Source organism: Danio rerio, chromosome 3 (assembly GCF_049306965.1).
Source record: "Danio rerio strain Tuebingen ecotype United States chromosome 3, GRCz12tu, whole genome shotgun sequence".
Lineage (NCBI taxonomy): Eukaryota > Metazoa > Chordata > Actinopteri > Cypriniformes > Danionidae > Danio > Danio rerio.
The window spans coordinates 19,892,257-19,916,965 of NC_133178.1; the positions used below are offsets into that span (position 1 = coordinate 19,892,257).

General features: G+C 36.4%; 1 protein-coding gene and 1 long non-coding RNA gene across 4 annotated transcripts in view; one reads left to right on the forward strand and one right to left on the reverse strand.

The window, feature by feature from the left end:
• Nucleotides 1-24,709, reverse strand: part of taok2a (TAO kinase 2a) — a 46,408-nt gene that overhangs the window by 19,502 nt on the left and 2,197 nt on the right. For 2 of the 3 annotated variants that reach the window (XM_678910.8, XM_009299370.5), the window contains exons 2-10: nt 8,412-8,552; nt 8,260-8,331; nt 6,581-6,682; nt 6,461-6,506; nt 6,119-6,215; nt 5,845-5,958; nt 2,614-2,705; nt 2,133-2,226; nt 292-373 (exon numbers count right to left, since the gene is read on the reverse strand). In XM_678910.8, coding sequence (XP_684002.2) covers nt 292-373; nt 2,133-2,226; nt 2,614-2,705; nt 5,845-5,958; nt 6,119-6,215; nt 6,461-6,506; nt 6,581-6,682; nt 8,260-8,331; nt 8,412-8,543 — 831 coding nt within the window. In that variant the 5' untranslated portion in view covers nt 8,544-8,552. Of the gene's footprint in view, nt 1-291; nt 374-2,132; nt 2,227-2,315; nt 2,423-2,613; nt 2,706-5,844; nt 5,959-6,118; nt 6,216-6,460; nt 6,507-6,580; nt 6,683-8,259; nt 8,332-8,411; nt 8,553-24,709 lie in introns of those variants that run through there. The other variant, XM_073944292.1, reaches the window with a different exon arrangement.
• Nucleotides 22,066-24,066, forward strand: LOC141381178 (uncharacterized). The gene is made up of 2 exons (XR_012400932.1): nt 22,066-22,374; nt 22,427-24,066. It is a non-coding gene; the product is annotated as an uncharacterized lncRNA (long non-coding RNA).

Sequence of the window (24,709 nt, forward strand, 5' to 3'; positions counted from 1 at the left end):
TTGTTTTCTTTGCATAAATGGATTTTTTTGGTTGTTATCAACATCCGGGTAAAATTTCAAGTCAACTGCACCCTTAAAATATGTTTTCTCAGAAAAATTGCAACATGTTCAATATTCTACCCGCTGTATTTAGTGCACAATAATTGTAGTTATTTTAACAAAACAAGACAAGACGAAGAGATAACGATGCCTGTCTAAAGTTGAAGAGAAAAGATGAAGAGAAATTTATATGAAAAAACAAGTTAAGGATTCAGAGGAGTGTGAGTGTGTTGATTCGTGTTCAAGTCTCACATTGAGCAGCACATCTGAGGTAGGCCTGTCCTGAGGGATCTTTTGAAGACATGAGTCCACAAAGTTACGGAAGTAGTCCGACCTGAATTTAAAAATAAAGAAAAGTTGAAAAACGTGCACAGACAAGGGCAAAAACTGCCATTTTTAAATCCTGAAAGGCTTCCAATCAGCAACATCCATTTAAGTGACTTTTCAATATTTTCTTTATTACTAGGGCAGAACAATATATCGTTTAAGCATTGATATCGCAATGTGTGTAGAATTATATTATTTACTAAAAATTTTAAACTATTAATTTATTAATTGTTTTATTAATTTATTTTTGAAATTTTTATTTATACAATGATAACCATGTTATTTTACATTTGACTGTTAAAACTTATGTACTTAAATACTGTTAAGACTCCCCAAAAAAACAGAAAGCGCTATTTATTTATTTATTTATTCATTTTTGCTTATAATTTATTATAATTTAAGCAGATTTACTGCATAGAACAAGATTTGCTCATCTCAGTCAATCTAAATTAATGAAATCTTTCTAAATAGAGCTATTTAAGTCATCCAGTGAAATTATATTGCAATATATATTGTGGCACAACAAAATATCACAATGTCAGATTTTCCCTAAATTACATGGTTTTACTATTGTGATTTACAGAGTAAAATGGAAATTCTCTCAACTGCAGTCTGCTGTAAATCGAAGTTTGAGTGAGAAAGTGAGCCTCCGAAATCTCTGAAATCCATTTAAGTGACTTATTCTTTAAGTGCTTAATTTTTTTTATATATATTTCTAATTACTAGGGCTGAACAATACATCACTTGCACATCAATTTTGCAATTAGTATCTACAGTCACATAGCAGGATTAGATAATTATTAAAGAATAAAACAAATAACTTATTTTTTAAAATTATTTCTAAAATGATGATCATGTTATTTTACATTTGACTTTTTAATTTCTGCACTTAAAAATCATCAGACTCCCCAGAAAACGCAGTTTATTTTTTCATTTTGGCTTGTAATTTATTATAATTTAAGCAGATGCAGTGCACAGAAAAAGACTTGCTCATCCTAGTCGATCTAAATAAATGAAATCTTTCCAAATAGAGTTATTAAATTAATTTTGTATCATTCATATTGCAATATATATTGCAGCAAAACAAAATATTGCAATATCAGATTTCTCCAATAATGTGCAGCCCTACTAATTACAGTTTTACTATAGTGACTTACAGCGTTAAATAGAAATTCTCTGAAAATCAGAATGAGTGAGAAAGTGAACTTCTATCTAAATCTAAATATAATAATATATAATCTAAATATATATATATATATATATATATATATATATATATATATATATATATATATATATATATATATATATATATATATATATATATATATATATAAAATAAATCTAAACATCAGTATAAAATCTCCATCTCTGACTCTCTAATTTATAACAGAGCTTTGGACTACTTATCAGAGAGAGAAAGACAAGCAGCTCACATCACTTTTACTACATTAAAATTATTGTTATCTTGACAAACGTAAAAAAAAATCCATGTTCACACTGACATTATACAATTTATCAATTTATAACAATAAACTATTATATTTGTGTCACATTATATATCACATTTTCATGATATTGTACTGCTGTTGAGTAACACTACTACATTACTGTATTACACCTACAAAGACAAGTGAGGTTTACCTGCACAAACACTAATCAAATAAACTAAATGCAAATGCTAAGGACGGTAGAAGGACAAATCCAAACGGCTAATATAGACAAACAAAAGAACAGGAGGACGAAAATTAGAGCAAAGTTCTCACCAGTGGTTTGACGCCAAGACAGGGCTTTCATTTTGCGCAATGTGGTATAAGGCACTCATAGCATTCATATTGAACAAGGGTGGCTTCCTTTCAGCTAGAAAAAGAGACAAACAGAAACATGAAACCAGCGCAAACACACACACACACGCACAACAATTAAGAATAAACTAAAGGAAGAGAGACCATAATTAGATCTGCAGTGAAATAAACAGATACTAAGAGGTATGAGGGGAAAAAATGACAACGCCAGGAGGTTTGAGCGCGATGGAAAGAGAGGGAAAGAGCAAGAGAAAGAAGAGTAGAAGTTAGCTTACAACCCCAAAGCAGCTTAGTTGCTAAAACCCAAATCCCTTTCCCTTGCAAAAGACGTAGACACAACACAGAAACACACTGGCCTAAATAAACCCTCTTAATGCCAGAGATGTCCTGAAGTTTCAGGGGTCAGCGGGAGGTGGGAAGTCATCGGTTCTAATTTACAAACCTAGTTCGATGGAAGTGATCCCGAGAGACCAGACGTCCACTTTTCCGTCGTACTGCCCCTCGTCCATGGCCAGGATCACTTCTGGGGCCATCCTGAAAACAAGAGGAGATGGATCCTGGTCAACTGGACTACTTTGTAGCCAAAATGGTTCATAATTTTAATGTGCTTTTTATTAAGTTCACAAACATTGTGTTTTAAGACTCGTTTTGCAACATCTGCTTTGGATTGGGAGTATAGGAGCATTATGACATTTTAAATGGCAAACTGTCTTTAAGGTTTGGCAGAACAAAATTCTTTTAGATGGGGTAGGGTTAGCACATTCATCTGTGCAGACTAGATACAACTAACAATTAATTCAGACATTCAGTTCAAATTCAAAACTTGGATTCAAAGACATGGTGTCTGCTTGAAAATAAACTCTCTGCAAGCATATTGTGTAAATAGTGGTGTTTATTACAATGTTAACTACAGATCAATAGATTAAGATTGGTGAGATAGTGTTTTGGCAAGAAGTCTTCTATGTTCATCCGTGTTGCATTTATTTGTTCAGAAGCACAGTAAACAATAACCCCTTTCACACATACACACCTTTCCGGAAAATTACCAGCAATTTTCCGGAAAGGTGTGTATGTGTGAACAGGCTCTTTTTGAAAATACCGGTAAATTCGTTCTGGCTATTTTCCGGAAAGAGTAGTTGTAACATTACCGGTAATTTGCCGGAATGCTGCGCTGTGTGAACGCAAAAGGAAGATCGCCGGAATAAGCCTGTGCACGTCTAGAATGTGCTAACGTGATACGTCTGCTTTAGCCAATTAGACGCATTCACAGCCACGCGGTTTTTGAGGATATAAGCCTTTGAAAATTTTTCCAGACACATTTAGCTGCTAGAAATTTGTCAGATAACGTTTATATGGTCATCTTGATGCCAACTGTGTAATTAATTACCGATAAGATGCTTATGATAAGCCGTTGTTTGATTACCTTCAAGCTTTGCGTGTGCCCATAAACAGTCTATGAGCGTCAGCACGCACACATATCATGTACATCTCGACATGCGAAAATGTTTCTCTATATGTTTTCATCGAAGTTGTTCACAATACTGATCCATCCGCAGAGTTTGTAATGTAGTCAAATGTTTACAAATACAAGCGCAGCCATTTAGAGCTCATTTCTGGTAAATGATGTCAGAATTACCGGTATTTTGGAATGGATGTTTGAATGCTCTTTTCTGGAAAAATTCCGTAATGTCCTCGCCTGTCTGAACAGCTCTTTTTTGAATTTACCGGTAAAGTCAATCCGGAAATTTTTCATATATTTACCGGTATCACTGTGTGAAAGGGGCTACAGACACTGTGATTAGTAAAAGCATAGAATTTTAAGTAGCTGTTCTCAATCCAACAAAACAGCATTCCGGAGTCCCAACATTATTTTTAAAACTTTATATCTGTGATTTCTTATAGACTGTATAGTGCTCAAGACTGTTAACCATGATGAATGCATGACCAGCACTTTCTGCACGTGCTTTTTTTTCCCCCACAGTCTGAGCACACATTATCTGACGGTCCTCAGAGCAGGCTTTACCAAGGAAGAAGCAAACTGAAGATGCGCTGTCCTGGAAGGATGTTCAGCTTGCATAAAACAAACCGCAGTTTACTGATTGGAAACCCACATCAGGCAAATCTTTTTCATGGGTAATAGATGGAAATGGAAAAAAATACCCTTTGTGCGATGTGATAATACCTCAAAGTTTTACCCTTTAGCAGTCACAAGACTGGAAGCTCAGGTTTAAGGCTGATTTATTTTTCTGCCTCAAGCGCATGTGTATGGTCCAGCGCAGCCTCCCGAGCACGCACATAGTCCTTACTGTGGCAGACGCCAACGCTCACATGCACCTCTCAAAACAATGTAACTACACATTGCAATGACATGTAGCACAAGCTCTGTTATTGGTCGGCATGGTAGCGGTGACGAGTGTGGGCAGTGCTGAGAGCCGCGAGCCTGATGGAGCGATTGTTTACAAGTATCAAGTCCCGTGAAGGAGTTCCAGATGGAAACTTGTTTTTATTTTGTGTTTACCTTATGATTGAAGTTGCAGGACATCCGCCAGTTCCCGCCTCTGAATGAGGGAGTCGTAGCTACTTGCAGCGTTTTTTTTTTAATGCTACCTTAAATTTACAAGTAGCTAAAACTTACTCAATCAGAGGCGGGAACCGGTGACCATGCAACAACTTTAATCATAAGGTAAAGACAAAACAAAACTTTCCACCTGGAGCTCTGTCATGGCACTCGGAACCAGTAAACACTCGCTTCAACAGGTTCGCACAGCTCTCGGTCCTGCCCACACTCGTCAGCACTACCAAGCAGACCAAACACAGAGCTTGCGACATGTAGTTACATTCTTTAAGAGATGTGTGTCAGCATCGGCGTCAGCCATGACGAGGGTATGAGACTGTGCGAAGGCTGCGCCGGAGCATACACATGCACTTGACGCAGAAGTATAAATCAGCCTTTATTGCACGACTACGCACAAGACATGCGATCACTCAACTGAGAAAACGATCTCAGTTTCTTCATGACAATTACAGTGTCATGATCATGTACTAAAAAAAAATCTGACAATTATAAAGAGAGATGCATTCAATCTGCAGTGCAAAGCTGCAATTCCCTGGGGTGTTCAGGACGCTGGGTTCACTCTACCTCCAGCTGTAGTCACTCCACAGTGTGAAGCAGCTTTAACGCTTAACACAGAAAGATCTGCACCATTTCAGTGGAGAACCGTATTAAGCTTAAAATAACTTAATATTCCACTCTCATGTACACATTTACTTGATGAACTGTACATGCTCACCAAAAAAGCAAAGACCGCTTAAATTAAATCCGATACTTGCAATACTGTACACGGTCATGGCAATGGTTGTAAAATGACAATTTCAGTCCAAAAAATATATAATGTCAAAAGTTTTTTTTTTGTGCTTTTTTTATCGTCAGTATAATTTCAGTTATTTAGCGAAAAAGTCTCACATAATTACTTTATATTATTTAATAAAATAATAATCAAAAATTTTTGGTTTCAGTTTTAGGTCAAGTGCATACAGAATTTTCGGTTTGGGCCCTGATTTGTCAATTTGGTGCATCACTAATTATAAGTTGTCGTCAGATGGGTAAAAAATAATAATATTAAACTCTCAGACTACAGCCAAAACCAAATAACCCCTTGCATTCACGACTTACCAGTAAGGTGTACCCACAAAAGAGTTGGCAGGAGAAACGATTGAGGCAGAGCCAAAATCTCCAAGCTTCACCTGACCAGGCTCAGTTAGCAGAATATTTCCAGCCTTCACATCTCTGGATAATAATAAAAAAAAAAAACAGGTATGTTACAGCACTGACACAAAAACATAAGGTGAAAACCAAATGGCAAGAAGTCAGCAGGAGAAAGTCTTAAAGTGAGCTATGAAAATAAAAATAGAGATAAACAGAAAAGCTTGAGGGTCCGTGATCTCACCTGTGTATCATGTTATGAGAGTGAAGGTAGGCAAGGCCCTGAAGTGCACCGTGGGTAATAGCAGCTATTTCCATCTCCTGCAGAGGCTTTTTATGCACTGCAGGGGGGAAAAACAACAACAAAATATTTCACCGTGGGAAAACACCACAATCCAGAAATCTGATGATTACAATATTTACACCAGCATTTTCCTCCAAATGATCATGGTAGCACAAATACAACACCGAAAATACAATTGGACACCTCTAATGTCAGACAGGGTAGATGAGAGGGATTATAACAGCTTTTTTGTAAAATAAAAAAAAGAAATAACAAGAGGAAGGGTAAAATTGAGCTACTCACCCTCTAACAGATCAGAGGCTGATCCTAGACAGTATTCCATCACCAGCTAACAGGAGATACAGACACATTAACACACGTCAGACAAACACGTCGCTCACAGACTAATGTGTAGACACTTACCCATGCTGTGTGCTCTCTGAGGTAGCACCCTTTATATTCGATGGTATTGGGGTGTCTGAGCTTCTGCAAGAACTTCACCTCCTTTATGATGTCCTGCCATTTCTGTGGGACAAAAGAGAGAACACTAAACAATAGCAAAAACAATCAAACTGTCAAAACTACTGTGTAGGGCTGGGTGATTTTTCTGGCTAATTAATATGATGTTTTTGCCACTTTTTGTAGCTTTTTCTATTGACCTTATTCTAAAATGCGGAAGTGCGCCCGTTTTCGCGATTGTCTTACAACTTCCAATTCAGTCGCCTATGGGAGAAATGACTAAGAATAATAAACGGCAGAAAACGGTCAAACTACTTGCTCTACAAACAAATGTTTGCATGACTATACAGGCCAAGTAGAGTAATAAAATAAGAAAGTATCAAATTGCAACATCAAGCAGCGTAACGAGCAGTTTTGAACGTCAAAAAAAATGAATGGAAGTGAATGAGACCGGAAGTCTCAAGCCAAAAAGATTCAAATGGCAGCGCCCACTCGTCTGCGGAGAATAAGGTGAATATAACAAAATATTAGCAAACTAATCAATTAGACATTAGGCCTGTAGCACAAAGCAACTTTGGAATATTGTGAGTTTGTTTACTTTGAGAAAACTCAGAGTTTTCGGGTTCAAAAAGGTGGGTTGGTTTTGTTCAGGTTTCATCAACATTAATAACTTGTTACACAAAAAACTCCTGGTTTTATTCTGGGTTAGAGATCATGAAAGCAAACTGGACTAATCAGCTTTGAGTAAAGTGACATGTCTGATGCAACAAAGCCACTCTCAGTCAAAAACTCAAAAGCGTTTTTGTTAAAAATCTGCTAATATTATGTAAATTACATTTTTTTATATTTAATATTCAAATGCTTTCAAAGTGTCATTTAATATTATAAATGTCTTTGAATGATGATGATGATGATTTTTTTTATGCCATGTAAGCAACAAAGATGCCACTACATGAAGATTTACATTTAAATATTAACATATAATATATAAAGCTTTCAAAATTGTGGTCTTTTGAGCTGTTTGTGAACCTACATTAACTCTAGAATCGCTACGGGGTAAATTTTACCGATGGGTATATTTCAAATGTACATACCAGGTTTTTAATAAAACATTCAAGTCTCCCAGTCATTGACTTTTGCTAAAACTGAATTGCATTGGAATCAAACTGACTCTCTCATGTGTTGTGTAAGTGGCTGTTTGTTGCACACGTCACACTTTCATGTGTTCCAGAGTTAATTGCAAACTCTGGGATAACCCTAAGGTGAGACAGAATGTTTATATCAAGCGTTATGAAACAACTTAACCTGATCTTAACCATGAATAACCATGTGTGACTGACTGAAATAACACTTTACTAATCATACAGGGATAATAACAGAATAAATTTTGTGGGTTTCAATTTATTTGTTGTCTATTCATGTTTTGCTTGACTCTTAAAATGTTAACTTGAACAATTTTTGACATTGAGATGTTGACAAAATCTACAACATCTTGGATAACCAGAGTAAACCAACTACAAATGATAATTTCTGGGTGAAATTTATATAAAACAACAGTTATCATTTTCATGAATTAGTCAAACCTTTAGTTTCTTTTGTCATACCCCCAGTCCTACTATTATACATCTGGTTATGATTCTGACCTCATTAGACTGTTTGCCACTGAACGACATCTTCTTGATGGCCACCACTTCGTTGGACCGCACATCGTGAGCCTGAAAGGAAAATATGGTCAAGAGCCTTTAAACATACATTCAAACACATTCATTGATAAATAATGGTGTGGCTTGCTCACAAAGTACACTGCTCCAAAGCTGCCATGACCAATCTCCCGGAGGTCAGTGAAGAGCTTCTCTGGATCATCTCTATAGAAGAGCTCAGACACCTCAGAGTCCTTCAGGGTCCCAGTACGCACACTGGCAGGCATGACTGGCTCCTGAAACATAGTTTAAAAAAAAAGAAGAGACATTAGAAAAACCTCAAGAAACTCCTTAAAACACCACACATCTACAAGTGTGGACTTCTGTTTTTAAATAATCCCAAATCACAGAGAATATAAAATGGCTTTGAGCAAATAAAAGGTCACCCAGTGGCTGACGACTTCATTAGAAACAAATGCACTGATTGAAAAAAAGATAGTGGCCCTGACATGACGTGAATGACATGCATGATTTGAATCAAGTACCGTCTTCGCAGACATTATCTGTTGTTATTTAACCATCTCATTTCAAATCTTCGTACACAGGTTTGTCTGAGATATCTCACGTTTTTTCCAAAATGCCATGTGGCAAAACATTCCTTACACAAGGTCAACAACATCATATTTTGGTGACAGGTGCTGTTTATTTGTATGCACAAATATGCAGCAGGCATCAGTTAAGTAACCACACGGTAACAGATAAATATAAAAATAACATGTTTACAGTTCAGTTCATCAGGCAAAAAGGTACATTTGGACACTGGGAATGTGGGCAAGTGACAACTTCTTTCAATTTATACACACTCAAGACATTTGGTTTTATCAAGGAAATTAATACTTTTCTTCAGCATGGATTGGTAGTGGAAAGGTAGTAAAGAGCAATGTAAATGATTCAAAATAAAATAAGACTAAATTAATCAAGAAAATGGAAGCAAACTGAATTAAGCGATTTATTGACTTTCAGAAATGAAACCATGTGTGAAAAATAGTCAAATGCAACTATACATGTGAACCTCTCATCTCGTCTCTGACTTGGCTTCGACGCCACAATCTGGCATCTGCAGCACACTATAAAAGACTCAGAAATCTGTGACCCACTTAGAAGTGGTGAGACTCAGTGCTGCGCATTAATAATGAAGATGCTGTAATCTGCCCTGGTTGGATGTTGGGTGATTCGCAATCAGATGCGTCATTCCCTCTATTTCATCTTCTTAATACATCCAACGCTGTTTGCAAATTATTGGGAAGGATAACAGGGAAATTTAGCACGTCTGGTTAATTTACATCCAAACACCTTATATATAATGCACATAGACAGACACACACATACACTGATCAAAATATAAAGAGCATCCTGACGGTCTCATTTGAATATGCATTTCAATTTGACTCATGCAGGGTGGAAATGTAAATCTGCATTTATGTTTCAGGCTGAGTGAGAAGGTTTGGTGTGCAATTAACTAGTTTGGTGACTGATTCTGTTTTATTCCCCATTTAATATTTTTCTGTAAAAAACTTTTTTTTAATTGCTTAAAATGGTATTTTTGCAATCCAAAAACCAAAGTCCAATTAACACATAATATGTAAGAACTTTTATAAAAATATCCTAAAGCCACTAGAACGGTGGTATTTTGCTGACTTATGTACTTGCATTATCCTAAATATTTCAAAAAGTGTTCAAATCCAGAGCAATTTTATGTTAATAACATATACAGCCTTAATTTCCATTTCTATTTTTGGAAAAAAATATGGAAAGAATAACACTAAAGTATTTTATTATACTACATAACTTTAAAATGTATTAACATAATAAAACATCACTGCTTCTCCATGTGATCACAATCAGAATGTTTACATTTAGCATTTAAGTTAAGGAACTCTTACACAAGCAGAGAAATGGGCCACTTGGGGAGCAGATGGGTGTTCGGGGCTCAAGGGACTCACCTCAGCCATGGTATTGAGAGTGAAGGAGTGTTAGTAATTTATTCCCACCACCTACAATCCCTGCCAGGATGACTCAAACCTGCAACCTCTGAATCACAAGTCCAACTATTTAATGGCCAGTTTCCACTGAGTGGTACGGTATGTTTTTAATCGCCGTTTCCACTGTCAAAATGTACCAAAAAGCGAACTGAACCATAGCACTTTTTGGGGAACCTTATGAAAAGGTACCTAGCACAATAAAAGGCTACCAAAATGTGGAGCTAGACTCACAGCTGAAGGCTAATGGTTTACAGAGAACCATCACAAGCATGTACAAAAGCCAGGAGAATGAAAACAAAGGAACCACCATTTTTAAATAAACAGCCGAGACGTTACATCGTAATAATATATACTAGAGCTGCACGATTCTGAGTAAAATGAGAATGGCGATTTTTTCGCCTAAAATAAAGATCACAATTTTCTCACAATTCTGTAGATATAAAATGAAGGTGAAAATGATTAATATTAGTGGGCTATAATTATTGGTATTCTCAAACATATGGTAAAACAGCAATAGGCTTTGTGTAGCTGTGCTGTTAGTTAAAATGCTAAATTTTATATAGACTTTTGTATTGGACTTGAACAGACTTTAGATTTGTCCTGGTCATTAATGCTGATGATATTTCTGATGTTGAATTATTGTGTTTGAGACATATGCTTACAATCTGTAATTTTCTGCTCAAAATCCGTCACTGACGAGATTTTCATGAATACAGAAGACTGGGTGGGCATTTTTGCATTTCGGTGGGTTTTGGATACTTTTGGGGCTGGAATCAGTCTACATCTGGCAACATTGTGCGATTTTGGTTTCATTCTGCTAAGAGAGGTTCACTTTCCGCGCGGCTCCCAAACGATCACTCTGTGCCACAAACTGAATGTTATTTACTAGGGATGGGAAGATTATTCGATATGTATCGATACGCGGTCATGCGCGTGCACGATGCGAGTGCATCGGTTGAGCAGCAGAGGATGAATGAAATTTTGGAAGCAAATCGAGATGCATCGGTTTTTGCGAGATGCATCGGTTTTTCCAAGATACAACTTATATTTTTAATTTAGAATGTATTTTTTATTTATTAACAAGTGTTGTCAACCTGTTTTTGGCGCATAATTTAATCGACCTACATAAAGTAAGCCTAACGGATTTGCGGATGTGTACACTTACAGTACAACTCAGTGTATCAGGTGTGCGGATGAAGCTAGTGGTGCGCCCTCAGAAAGCGCAAGAAGCAAAACAAACATTTTATTCCCCACTGAGTTTTAAATCTAAAGTATGGCAACATTATGGATTTAAGGATGGACGACATGACAGGACAGATGCAATTTGCAAAAGTGTGCTGCGCATCTGTAAAATACGCGGGCAGTACGACTAATCTGAAATCTCACTTGAAGCGGCGCCACGGTGTTGTTGTGAAAGCTCCATCTTCCAGTGGACCTCTATTCTGCCGCCCTATGCGCGGATATAACTGAGGACGCGCCGGTGGCGCGAACCTCTATTCTGCCGCCCTATGCGCGGATATAACTGAGGACGCGCGGGTGTCGCGGACCTCTATTCTTCCGCCCTATGCGCGGATATAACTGAGGACGCGGGTGTCGCGGACCTCTATTCTGCCACGCTATGCGCGGATATAACTGAGGACAAGCGGGCGCTGATGGAGGTGTCGCGGACATAACTGAGGATGCGGGTGTTGCGGACGCCGCCTTCTCTATACTGGCGCCTAGGTCGCCTCTATGGACGTGCCGGCCCTGTTCATCTGCAAAGATATTCAGCCTAGTGTCAAGGAGAACGAAGGTTTTGAACACCTCCTACTGTTAATTTTTATTTAATTATAATAATAATAATAATAATATTAATAATAATAATGATAAAAATAATGGGTGTCACGGTGGCACAGTGGGTAGTTTGACCACCTCACAGCAAGAAGATTGCTGGTTTGTTATATTTTTATTAGCCTGTTGTTTACAGTGACAGTGATGTTTCAAAGCAGCATAACACTGCTAGTTCACGACCTTAAGTTTTGAATATTCAGTGGCAAAATATATCTTTGTAAAACTTGTTTTCATAGTTGAAAAGTTAAAATCACAATTCTTGTTGTGCAATGCTAAACCTTTATGTTGAAAGAGTGCAAATATATATATTTTAATATATATTGCACTTATACATTCTGTTTATCTTGAAAATACTTAAATAATATGTGCTATATGTTCTAAAATGGCCCTCTACTGTAAACTGACACTCTGGCTCTGAGAGAAAAGCCAGTTTGTAAAAAAAAAAGTCTTGGTTTTGCTTGGTTAATAAATAATCAAACTCATTCAATGGCACAGCATCCTCTTTCACATCATCTCATAAACTTGATCTAATCAGTTAGTGCTGAATTATCGCATTGTATCGTGATATGGGTGTAAATCGTATCGTGTTGCATCGCAATATGTCACAAATGTATCGCTAATATATCGAATCGTATTCTTTGTATCGAGATGCGTATCGGATCGGCGTTATAGCTTAGATGCCCAACCCTATTATTTACAACATTATTACCTGTAATTCCCAGCCTATGCAGGTTCTATTCACTAAAGTAGACTTCAATCAGAGGCGCGTGCGCGACTGCCCTCTCTGTGGTAACGCTTAAGTCACGTGTGATTTTGCGGTCTTAAATACATTACATGAAGACAGAAATGACATTTTTGAGGTGAATAATATCTTATAAAAAATACAGCATTACTATTTGGAGGTGTCCACGTTGCTGAACAACGTATGTAAAACAATGTGAAGACTTGTGCGGCCATTATTGCTTCTCTCCTGAATTTGATAATTTGATTAACAGAATCTTAAAAATGCTGGATTAAGATGGCTAGGGGGTTGAATCGAGATTGCAATCTTTTTACAAATAATTGTGCAGCTCTAATATATACATACAATAACAAGCCATGGTCGACCCGAGCTCAAAAAAACCTTGTTGTCACCTTGATGAACAGCCACAAAGCCAAGAAGAACAAAATCTGCCATGTCTTGTTTTTGTTTTACAAGGTTGTCTAAAACTGCACATCTATATCTATATCTGAAATAACAAACTTCTTGAGCTGATGATAATAATGTGCGCATGATTATTAAAGTGCTTTTCACATCCGATCCTTTCAGAAACAGACAAACGCGAGTGTGAAATGCAAAAAGAGCAAATGATTATTTCAGCAACCTAAAACATGTACAAACTGCCATGTTTAACTATTATCAAGGTCTTTTGGACTATTATGAACTCGGAATGATAGAATTACTTTATAACAAAAGGTTACATGTGCTGGCGAAGATTAAAGACACAGATGAGAGGTTTGCACTAACTGGGCTATCTTGTGTGTTGTTTTTGAACACAAATAAAGACTAAATGTACGCTGTGTGTAGTTTTTCTGTAATTGGTAACACATTGAAGACTGTAACGGGCTGTAGGTGTTCATATATGTTGCATTTAATTATTTATTTTATATAATCGCAGACGTTACAGTAAGCTATTTCGCACTGTCAGTGATCTGCAGTTATAATTAAATCACGTTCATAGAAAAGTTAGTAATGAACATTCATACACGCGTAATTGTGTATAAAGCATCTGTTTTGTGAGAAGAGCTTCTCATATTATATGTAAACGACCTGTAAAGCTTTACTTTGACATTTGCTCGAGCGAGAATGACGTCGACTGAAACTTTCTGTTGTACACCACGCCCACCATTGGTACCCTTTTGGCAGTGGAAACGCAAGCTTAATAAAGGTGACCCATACCATACTGTACCACTCAGTGAAAATGGGCCATAACCAATAGGCCACAGCTGCCATGTAGGATTTAATAATCAAACTACACCTATGTTTGTTTGTGAATAAGTGCCCTCTAGTGGTGAAAATTACAAAACAAGCATTTATTTGAAATCATGAAACAAGTCTTTCCTTTCTTTTGGTCATAAAAACTTAAATTTGGGCATTCAAGGCATGATAATTTTCTAACACTACTTGTGAAGTGACTACCAGATCAGCAAAAAAGTTCATGTCCTCATACAGCAAGACAGCAAACACTGAATCCATGCTTGATGTGTCATTGTCATTCATGTTTGAGTGTGTGAGTGTACGAAACAAAACTTCACTACTCATTTCACACAAACACTCCATATTTAACATTCAGTGACAATCGTCTACATGTTGAATTTGTTGCACAGCACGGCTTTCGATTTATTCATCAGAACTGTGACATTCTGGATTATGAAAATAATTGCTTTATTTAATGGCAAGTTTTCTTAATGAAGAAAATATGTGTTCTGTGTAAGAATATGAATGCATAGATGGACAACGGTCATTTCAAGTGTTAACAAACATCTATATTGTATTATAGTCTAATTATAAGTGCGTGTAAAGACATTTAGTGACATGTCACGCTATTCATTCCATTTAGCTTTTTTTTTAAAGCAATGTTTGTCTCAGTCTTCCCTAAACTTGCCGTCTCTGTAAAACTTGAATCCTGTCTCTTCCAAGATCTGCTTTGTAAGAGATGAGTTCTCTTCTCTGCTAACTCAGGTGTATTAACATCTCTGCCAAACTCCAGTCATAAATGTTCTTGCTGGGCAGCAGTTTCTCTTTACTCAGCTGGCCAATAATGGTATTCAGGAGTTTAAATTTCTTTATTCCACATTGAAGTGGTGCTATTGTGAGAACTCAAACATTTCACATTAATTTTGTATATGATGCTCATAATTTTACCCCACCATAAGTGTCGCTGCCAATATGCGCGCAAGCCACGCCCTTCCATTAGAAATAACGAACTTGTGCGCGCAAAACTCGGGATATGTGATAACTAAGTTTAACTATAAGTTTAACTATGGTTGAGGCTACTTACTAAGGCTGGTACACTTATACCAGCCTTTATTACAATGTATGTGGTGAACTTCAAACTAGGCCACAATTGGCATAACTTTTAGCTGCAGCAGTTTTGTTCAATGCAAAAATGTAGTGTTAAGAAGCCTTTACGAATAATTAACAGTGACGAATTAAAGTTTGGTTAATAGTGAAATCGGTTAACCGTTGCATCCTAAAGTAGGGCTGGGACATGTCACATATGAAAAAAAAAAATGCAATCTCAATTGTAATTTTCCATATTAAATGATAACTATATATCTATTTCGATACAAGTTTTTGATGCTTCCAGATTTTAAAAGAGTACCCCAATAATGACAAAAGCCACAAAATTAGAGAGTTCATTAAATGGCATAACATTTTCGGCCGATAAATGTTCGGTGGCCGTAGATTCAGCACATCTCTAATATCAACACACTTGTAGATTCCCATTGTTGCACATTTCTGCTGTGTGATTGGCTCTTTGATCAATATAGAGTAAAAAAAAGTCCAGAGCTTATTATTATTGACAATATTCATTGTATATTATTGTTTATGGCCAAAATATCATATCCCGGTATTTTTAGGCAGAATGACGGTATACGATATATATCCTGTATTTTTCAATAAATGGTTACTTGAGAGTTAAAGCCTTTTTTTAAAAACTTTATTAAACATTTGAGCAAAATACAATTCAAACACAGAAGTTTCCCTCCCTGTTTCTAAATAAACAGTACCACAAAATCTTTGATAAATAAAATACAGTACAGATATGTCTCCGGCTTAAAACTACAAGTTGCACAACTTTTAAATTATAAACAAAATCTTTGATAAATAAATACAGTACAGGGTTTTTCCTGCTTAACACTATACACTGGACTACTGTGCTGTTGTGAAAATAAAAAAGTAAACAGAACCACAAAAAACATAGCTACATGGTCAGAGAGAGAAAAAAATAGTAACAAAACAAAAAATATTGTATGATAGAAAAGAACGACATTGAATTTAAATTTGAAACAACACAGTATTTTATTGTCACAATTACATTGTTGTTATAAGTAATCCTGTACCACAGTTGTGAGATTTATAAACAATTAAATCAGCTGTATGTTTTTTTTGTTGCACATTTACATGTATGTATTGTGCACAATTATTAAACAGTGCACATATCCAAGATACCAAAAGATTAGTTTTTCATACCATGTAAATAATCCTACACTTTTTTTCTTTTGTTTTGACTAAACTTGTTTTACTAAAAATTAAATAAGGAGATGAAAACAAATAAACTATAGATTTGAGAAGTAACGGAATTGTTTCAGAGTGCTGTGACGAAATGCTGGTTAAGCATATAAATGTAAACAGAGCATTATAACAGAGCAGAATGCAGAGCTAAATGTGTTACAAGGTAAATGTAAAGAACAGACTGTCGTGTAATAAATCCTGAACATATTATCAGTGAATATGAGGTGGTTTCACTTTCGAAATGGGGGTATAAATTAGTCCTATTTTGGCGTTTTAAATTATTTTGAACACATTCAGGTGCTGCTTGTCAATTTGACAAGGCTTCTACGTCCGTTTATGCTATCAATTGCGGAAGAAATGATCGATAAAAGGTGTGAGTCAGGGGGAGTCAGATTTGTCCGGCCAGTCAGATTTAGATACAACACTGCATGTTCCTACCTCCATGTCGCGAGTAGTGATGGGTCATTCTTGAACAATTCGTTCATTTTGAACAAATCTTTTGTATGACTCATAAAATGCTACCTTGGGGTGGTCTGTTTCGCACAGAATGTGCACGTTTAACCTCAAACCACATCGATATGAACGATATAGGATAACACCACATCGCGTTAGGGAATCATTTCGATATATCCCCAGAACCCGATATACTGCCCAGCCCTACAATCAAACACAATATACCTGTTTCTAATGCTATAACTGCAAGTTTTAGTTGGCATGCTCAGTCTTTATTATGAATTCGATCAATTTTACGTCACCAAAGAAACTTTAAATATGCTAGAAATTTCCTTTGCTGCATATGCACAGAAACACTTGGATGCCTGTTTATTAAAAAAAAATAATAACTGCACTGAACACCAGCATACTTTGAAGCACATGACAAAAACCTGGCTGCTCAATCTACTCATATAACTTATGCTCTGGAGATGATAATCGATACTGAAATCTGAATACATTCACTGACTACATGACGAAGCCCAAACAGTAATGAAAAAGATTTTTTTTAAAAAAGCTATTGAAGACGTTCTCACATTAGTTTGGTTAACAGACAGGTGCAGACTTGACATTTCTGAGATTCCTTTAGTATTATCTTGATGTTCTCATTGGCACACACTTTTCTAACACAATATCAATCCAACACCATCTCCATGAAATCACAACACAACAGACTAGACTGTCATTCTTAGCTCTAGACCGTTTCAACCACATTTTAAAAGGATGTTTCGACTACATTTTAAGACATGTAAATGAATATAAACCACATGAATGGGAGCCACTTGAATAGAAATTAATATTGAGGAGATGGGTGAGGTCCATAAAGTCAACACCTAATAAAAAACTATTTACTTTCTGTAACCTGACGGCTTTCTCTAAGAAACATGATACTGCAAAAGTGGGGTGGGACTTGATATGATCCACAGGGAATTGACAGTGGAGCCAGATGGTTGGAAGGGAGGGGGTCGAAGATATTGAGGGATTTGTGAAATCATTAGAAAAAGGAAAGTAGCTTCCTTATATAAAACAAGAAAACATCGACTCCCTTAGGGCTGCCCCCAAATAGTCGACTAAACTTTAGTCGATATGAAGAGGGCTTGGTCGAATACATTTTCATTAGTCGGTTAGTTGCAAAAAAAAAAAAAAATCACGTGAAATTACGCAATCAAGGGCTGCGCAGTCAGTGTATGACATCATCAACAACAGTTTAACGCGATCTCGCGCCTCACGGTATACCAAAGCGCACTTGTGGGAGAGGTGTCTGACTGACGCTAATAATTATGTCAGGAAAATAGTCCAAAGTGTGGGATCATTTTGAAAAGTCGAAGGAAGACCCTAAAAAGGCTGTTTGCAAACTCTGCAGGAAAACATTTGCCTATCTGAAGAAATCGACACGAGATGGCAAATGACGGAAAATATTGCGACCAGCATTTATATACAAGCTGCTGTCTTAGACCCACGTTTTAAGAGCTTGTCATTCTTTGACCAACACGAACGAGAAGATGCGTACTCCACAGTGTCGGATCTGGCAGAAAGTTTATCTACAGAAGCTGCGCCAGAAAGTGAGCATGGCAGCATTAGCCCTGCAGAGGAGGGTGAGCCCGAACCGAAAAAGGAAAAGCAGGCCGAGATATCCATGCTGATGGCCATTGATGAGGAGGAGCATGCAGAAGAGAAGGATGAACTAAAAATGTACTTGGCAGATAAAACAAAGGTTGATTCGGGACCATTGGCATGGTGGCTAAAAAATGAACATCGATATCCAAAGCTCGCTAAAGCAGCTAAACGCCTCCACTGTATCCCTTCCACATCCACTCCATCAGAGCGCATCTTTTCAAAGGCCGGCTTCATTGTGAACAAGTCGAGAAGCTCCCTTCTTCCCAGCAATGTGGACAAGCTGGTGTTCCTCTCACATAATATGAAAAAAATAAAATCGAATTGAAAGCTTAGGTAAGAATGCTTAATTTCCTTTTTGTAGTGTTTCTGTTTGCTATCCGTTAGGCTATATATATAAAAAAACGGGTATTTTATTTTTATATAGGGTAGGCTATACAAATAAATAAATACATATTATTTTTATTTTTTCGTTTTTATATAATGCAGAAGTTGTTTTTTATTCTGTTAGAAAAATTAGTCTTATGTTTTTAATTTGTTGTTTCAGGTCAAGACTCATCCGTCGTCTTAATGGCAGTTTGTGGCTTTGCTCTGATATTTTTTATTTGTGTTAGTGTTCTTTAAATTATTTGTTCCACAATGTGTCTTAAATATAGTTGTTCTAAACAATTTAATCATAATTAGGCTGTTAATTTGTTTGCCGCCTTCTTTTTTTATTCTAAGTTTTGGCATTGTGCGATGTGCATTTATTAAGTTGTTCGTTTTTGTTAATTTTCCTTTTGAACAATATAAAATTATATAAATTTATATATAATAAATAATAAATAAATATATAATTTTCCACTGTATTTTTATACCAAACAGCGTTTTTGCTACAGTATTTATTAGTTTTTTTGCCTAGTTTTGTACTAGGCCTAAGTTGCTAATAAGTTTATTTGATTTATTTTAAAGAACAAATTTTAGTTTATTAAAAACTGTTTTTTTTGTTTGTTTTGTATTTGTTTGACATGTAACTGTTACAGTTTGTATTTTTGATAATAAATTATTAAAATGCACAGGCAGTCTGATTGCTGTTTTTATGTCATAATTAGCCTAACGTTATAACGTTACGGCCACTGATTTTTGTGTGTAAGCACTGTATACTTTAAACGCTTTACTATTCCGTTTTAAGCGCTTAATTTTCGTTTTGAATGCGCTAATATCATGCTTTAGCATTTTCTGTCATGTGGAGGTGTTAAACTTCAACTTGGACTATATTCCTAGTATATACGCAAGTTATTATATTAATATCATAAATGAACGATTATTTGATTAATCGCTAAAATGCAGAAGTGTTAGTCGACTAGAAATATCTTTAGTCGGGGGCAGCCCTAGACTCCCTGCACCGATAATTTGATTGTGCCAATATTCAGAATAAGGTCATAAATCAGAGCAAGATATTATAATAACAAAAGCAGATCTACTCACTCGTGTTTGCAAGCTATGTTCAATAATCTGATTACTCAGTAAAAAGTAAAACTGCAGAGCACAAATTATGAACTCAGTGGAGTTTTATTGACCACTTTCAGCACGCTTGCACTAAATGTGACAGAGATTTCTGTGAACCACATTGGCGTATGCCAGATTAGTACTATAAAAGTTACTTTGATTATTAGCTCTACAACACCAATGTTTTGAAGTTTGTGTTGATACAAATTAAAGCAAAAATCCTACTATAATTGTATAATGTGGGTGCAAGTAGATAGATCTGATTAAACGTTATTATCCTTGTGTAAAGTATAATACAGAGCTAATGAAATTAATTAATCAGTTGTTTTAAAAAGAAACACCACAGATTAATGTGGATTAAGAAAACAAATATGAAAGAAGGTAAATTTTAACTGTATTGAACTGATTTCAAATACTTAGTTGGTATGGTTCCATATGGGCAAGTCTGAGTATTTCAGCTTCTACTGGGATTTTTACACTCAACAACCTTTAGAGTTCATATTGAATGAACTGAAAAACATGAAAATGCTGTTGATGCCAGGGGAGAATGGTTAGACTGGTTTGAGCTGAATGGCCATCAATTTAGGCCATGATTTGGTCATTCGAGAAAAATTCTAGAAATCCTAAAACATTCTTATAATACTGATTTGACTTTCTCACAGAGCAAATTAATGGCTGTTGGCTTCAAATTTATTCTTTGATGCAATTTTGGCAGTGTTAGAAAATTTGAGACGTTCTTCTGCAGTGACGACAATCAAACCAAGAACCAAATGAATCGTGAAACTGATTACACAAACACCGCAACAACTTTAATCCACAGCAGGGAACTGTCCAACATGACCTTCAGGCATGCTATTAGCTAAAATTAATGCAACAGATTGCTTATGCTTGCTGTGAAGTATCATTTCAGGACACGGATCACTGAATGTGACAAATACATGTCCGTGTCTGGTGCATCTTGAATGTCGTACAGTCTGATATAACTTACACTAGGAAAACTGAGATTTTACAGTGGGCCTTGCAGATCATATTTGTACAGTTTGAAAAACTACAGTTGTAAAGAATCATTAAAAATGGCAAAGTGTTAACCCGGTTTAACTAAAATATCTACCTTGTTACAACAACGGTCAGTGGGAATACAAAACACCTCAAACATTAAATGCCGGGACACACCTAGCTGTCTGTTAGATATTGTAGGGCTAGCATCTTAGCTCGATTCAGCATGTTGAAACAGCCCATGTGATTGGCTTCAGAGAAAGAGAGCATTCTAAATGGTTATTCAGCAACGAATCAGAGGGCAAGTGTGACATTGCAAGTAAAGAATTCAAGACAAGGAACACAAAGAGGCCAGCTGTGAATTCACTACATTTCTCAAATATTTGAAAACCATACAGATTATTTGATTATCAGACACATTGGCTGATTAGACGTCAGCTTGGTGTTTATCGCTCTCAAAGCATACAAGTTAAAGGAGCAGAAAACTATGGTGTCTTTAGAGAACAACAAACGGAGAGTAGAGTTCACATGGGCTCACCAAAACTGAACAACAGAAGACTAGAAATTTGATCTCCACAACATGTAAGCTTGGATCCTATCTTACTGCTCGGGACCCTTTACTGATACATGAGCATAAAGCCCATGTGAAATCAAAATTTACAATATTTATTAGGGCTGGGCGATAAAATCGTTATCGATATTTATTCAAAAAAAGATTTGGTATGTTTCAGTATGAAGCACTGTAGTTTATTGAAATGTGGCGGCTGAGCATGCGCCTTGGAAGCAATGCCAATAAGCTTAGAGTAAATTTGACATTTCCAATAGAGGCACGCGACTAGCACGGCGCACATGTGAGCGACACACACATGTTGTGCAATCAGCGCACATTCGCCAGGCGTACCTAGTTGAAAACATCTCAACTTTTCAGAATGCCGCAACCGCACCGTGATTCATGCAACTAACCAATCTGCTTCACACTTTGTATGGAATATACACATTTCAGTGATAACTAATTACCTCAGACAAACACAGCGCACCAAAACACTGCAATGCTTTTTAAATTTTTTTCCATAAACTTGGCACCCTTTGAGAAAATGCTATTGTTGTCTAGGTACGAGATACGCCAGTGAAGCGTGACTATTGTAATGGTCAAAGAAACCACGCATTTGCGCATGCCACTTTAGGTTAGAATAAGAACACATGAAAAAAAGAGAGCCGTATAACAGAAGTGAGGAGATCGTAAATAGAAAGGATGGAAACTTGTCGCCAGAGTGGCTTTTTGGTTTCTTTTCTTGTGCATCTCAGCCACTAGTTCCCCATCTGAAAAAGTTTTTAGCATGGGTAATAATATAGTCATCCAACTTTACAATTTTTAATGTTTAGCATGTATTTGAATAATGACGGTTGATTTCTTTACTTGAAAGCTCAGATATGAACTTAAACACTAAATACTGAACTACGCTGTTTCAATTTACTATGATCTTTTATGTGAAGCTGCTTTGACACAATCTACACTGTACAAGCGCTATAGTAAATTTAATTGAATTAAATATGATTATCAGAATTTGTTTTGTTTACAGAGTTTGAGGTTTACTGTATCATTATTACTCACACCTTACAGATGTTGATCTACCTTAGTTGCACACACTTTGCAACATTTTATTTGTAAAGTTTTAGTCTCTTTAACACTTATCTTTGTTTTATTATAAAGAAATGAGATATTTTGTTTCAATATTTTTGCTTTTGACTATTACAACTATTATCTATAGTAATGTTGGAAAATTAAAATAAAGTAGTTGAATAAAAAAATTCCTAATATTCCTAAATGGATGGTTAAAATAAAATATTCAATAATCAAATGATATAAAACAGTATATCGTGATAATTTTTTTGCAATATCACCCAGCCCAAATGTTTATTTGGCTAGTGCACATTGTTTTTCTTTAGATAAACAATTAATCCTTGCAAATAATCCACTGGAAAAAAGTTTTTTTAATTTTTAATCAAATTCTGACCATTTGCTTTTGCTTCTTCCTCCCTTTAGTCACAATGAAGGCCACTCGTACCATAAGTTTGCTATGAGGAAGCGATGTGCAAAATGAAAGCTTCACCCCATACACAATATTCCATTTTAGTTGGAGGTACATAAACATGCTAAAAAAAGGTTTCAGCAAATTTCAATTCACACCGACTTAACACCAAAACCTACCAGAGTACTGTTGACCGCCTCCATCATTTATGACCAACTTACAAAATATTGTGCATGTGCATTTCCATTTCATGCCTACTTTACACATATTTAGCATGGAGCACACAAGACAAGTCTAATTATAGGTACGATAGTTCCAGACAAATACGCTTTGTGGAAAAAACAACTCCAACAGAGAGAGACAGATTGAAATATAATACTTCAACCAGACAAACCGGCACAATAAGACAGACGGTGACTCAATCACACTGCGGGAGACAAACAACTCCACTTCAGCGTCAAAAAAGCTCATCCGAGTTTCCAAGCTTTTAGCGGCGCACAAAACTTTCTGGTTGCTGTAATAAAGACCAGAAAATACAGCTAGGGAAAAAAAAAACATGTGATCTGAGCTCTGTGGATCACCACCAGTGCTTCCTTTGCTTCAAACAGCATGATTACAGGGTGGTGGGGGTCTATGGGATGGAGAAGTCTTTCGCATTTCCTGTTTAAAGCAAGGAGGTTCACACAAAAAAATCTACATGAAAACCCACAGCTGCAAACCAACCCATAAACTGACTTTTTACAACAGTAATTCTCAAACCTGATCAGTGACAAGTCAATTTTGTAAATGTAAAAAGTACTGTACATTTTGGATTGCATATCTACTGTGTTTGTAAAATAAGATTGGGTGCGGCCATCTGCAACTGAGGAATCTGGTGTCATTTGTATCTAGTTATTTACCAGTGTAAAAAGGTTTTATTAACATTATTGTTAATAACAAACTAAATTTGTTGCTCACATGCTGTGAAGTTATTTCCCTTAAATAGAACCATGAATTGACCATTTTGCTTCCCCAATGAACAGTGAGGTTTTTTTTTTTTTTTTTTTTACAAAAAAAAAAAAAAACAACAATGCCATAATTTTCAACATTTGTCTCCGAAAGTCCAGGAGATGATTTATGTGGCGGGGCTATTCTGAATAACTAAGTTGAGAACCAGGGGGTGTCTGTGTTGTTGTTAACTGTACCGTGGACCAACTTTCAGGGCAGGAGGTAATGGTGATTGGATACTAAAGACTGATTTATACTTCTGCGTCAAGCGCAAGCCTTACATGTAGTCGTACAATCAAACTTCTGTTTGAGGTTTGTGTTGCTCTGCAATAACACTTTTGTACCGCTAGCTGGCAGTAGAATTTTATGTTCCTCTGTGTCGAGTTTCTATAGGGTTGTTTTGTTTTTCCTGAACGCTACAAGCAGGAACTGCCGAATGTGCAGCAACTTTAAATATAAGGTAAACAAAAATCAAAAGTCTCCATCTGGAGCTCCTTCACGGAACTCGACACTTGTAAACAATTGCTCCATCAGGCTTGCAGCTCTCAGCAAGACCCATGCTTGTCATTGCTACCAAGCCAACCTATCACAGAGCTTGCGCTGGCGTCAGCCACGGTGAGGGCTATGCAACCGCGCGAAGGCTGTGCCAAACATATGCGTGCACTTGACGCAGAAATATAAATCAGCCTTAAGTT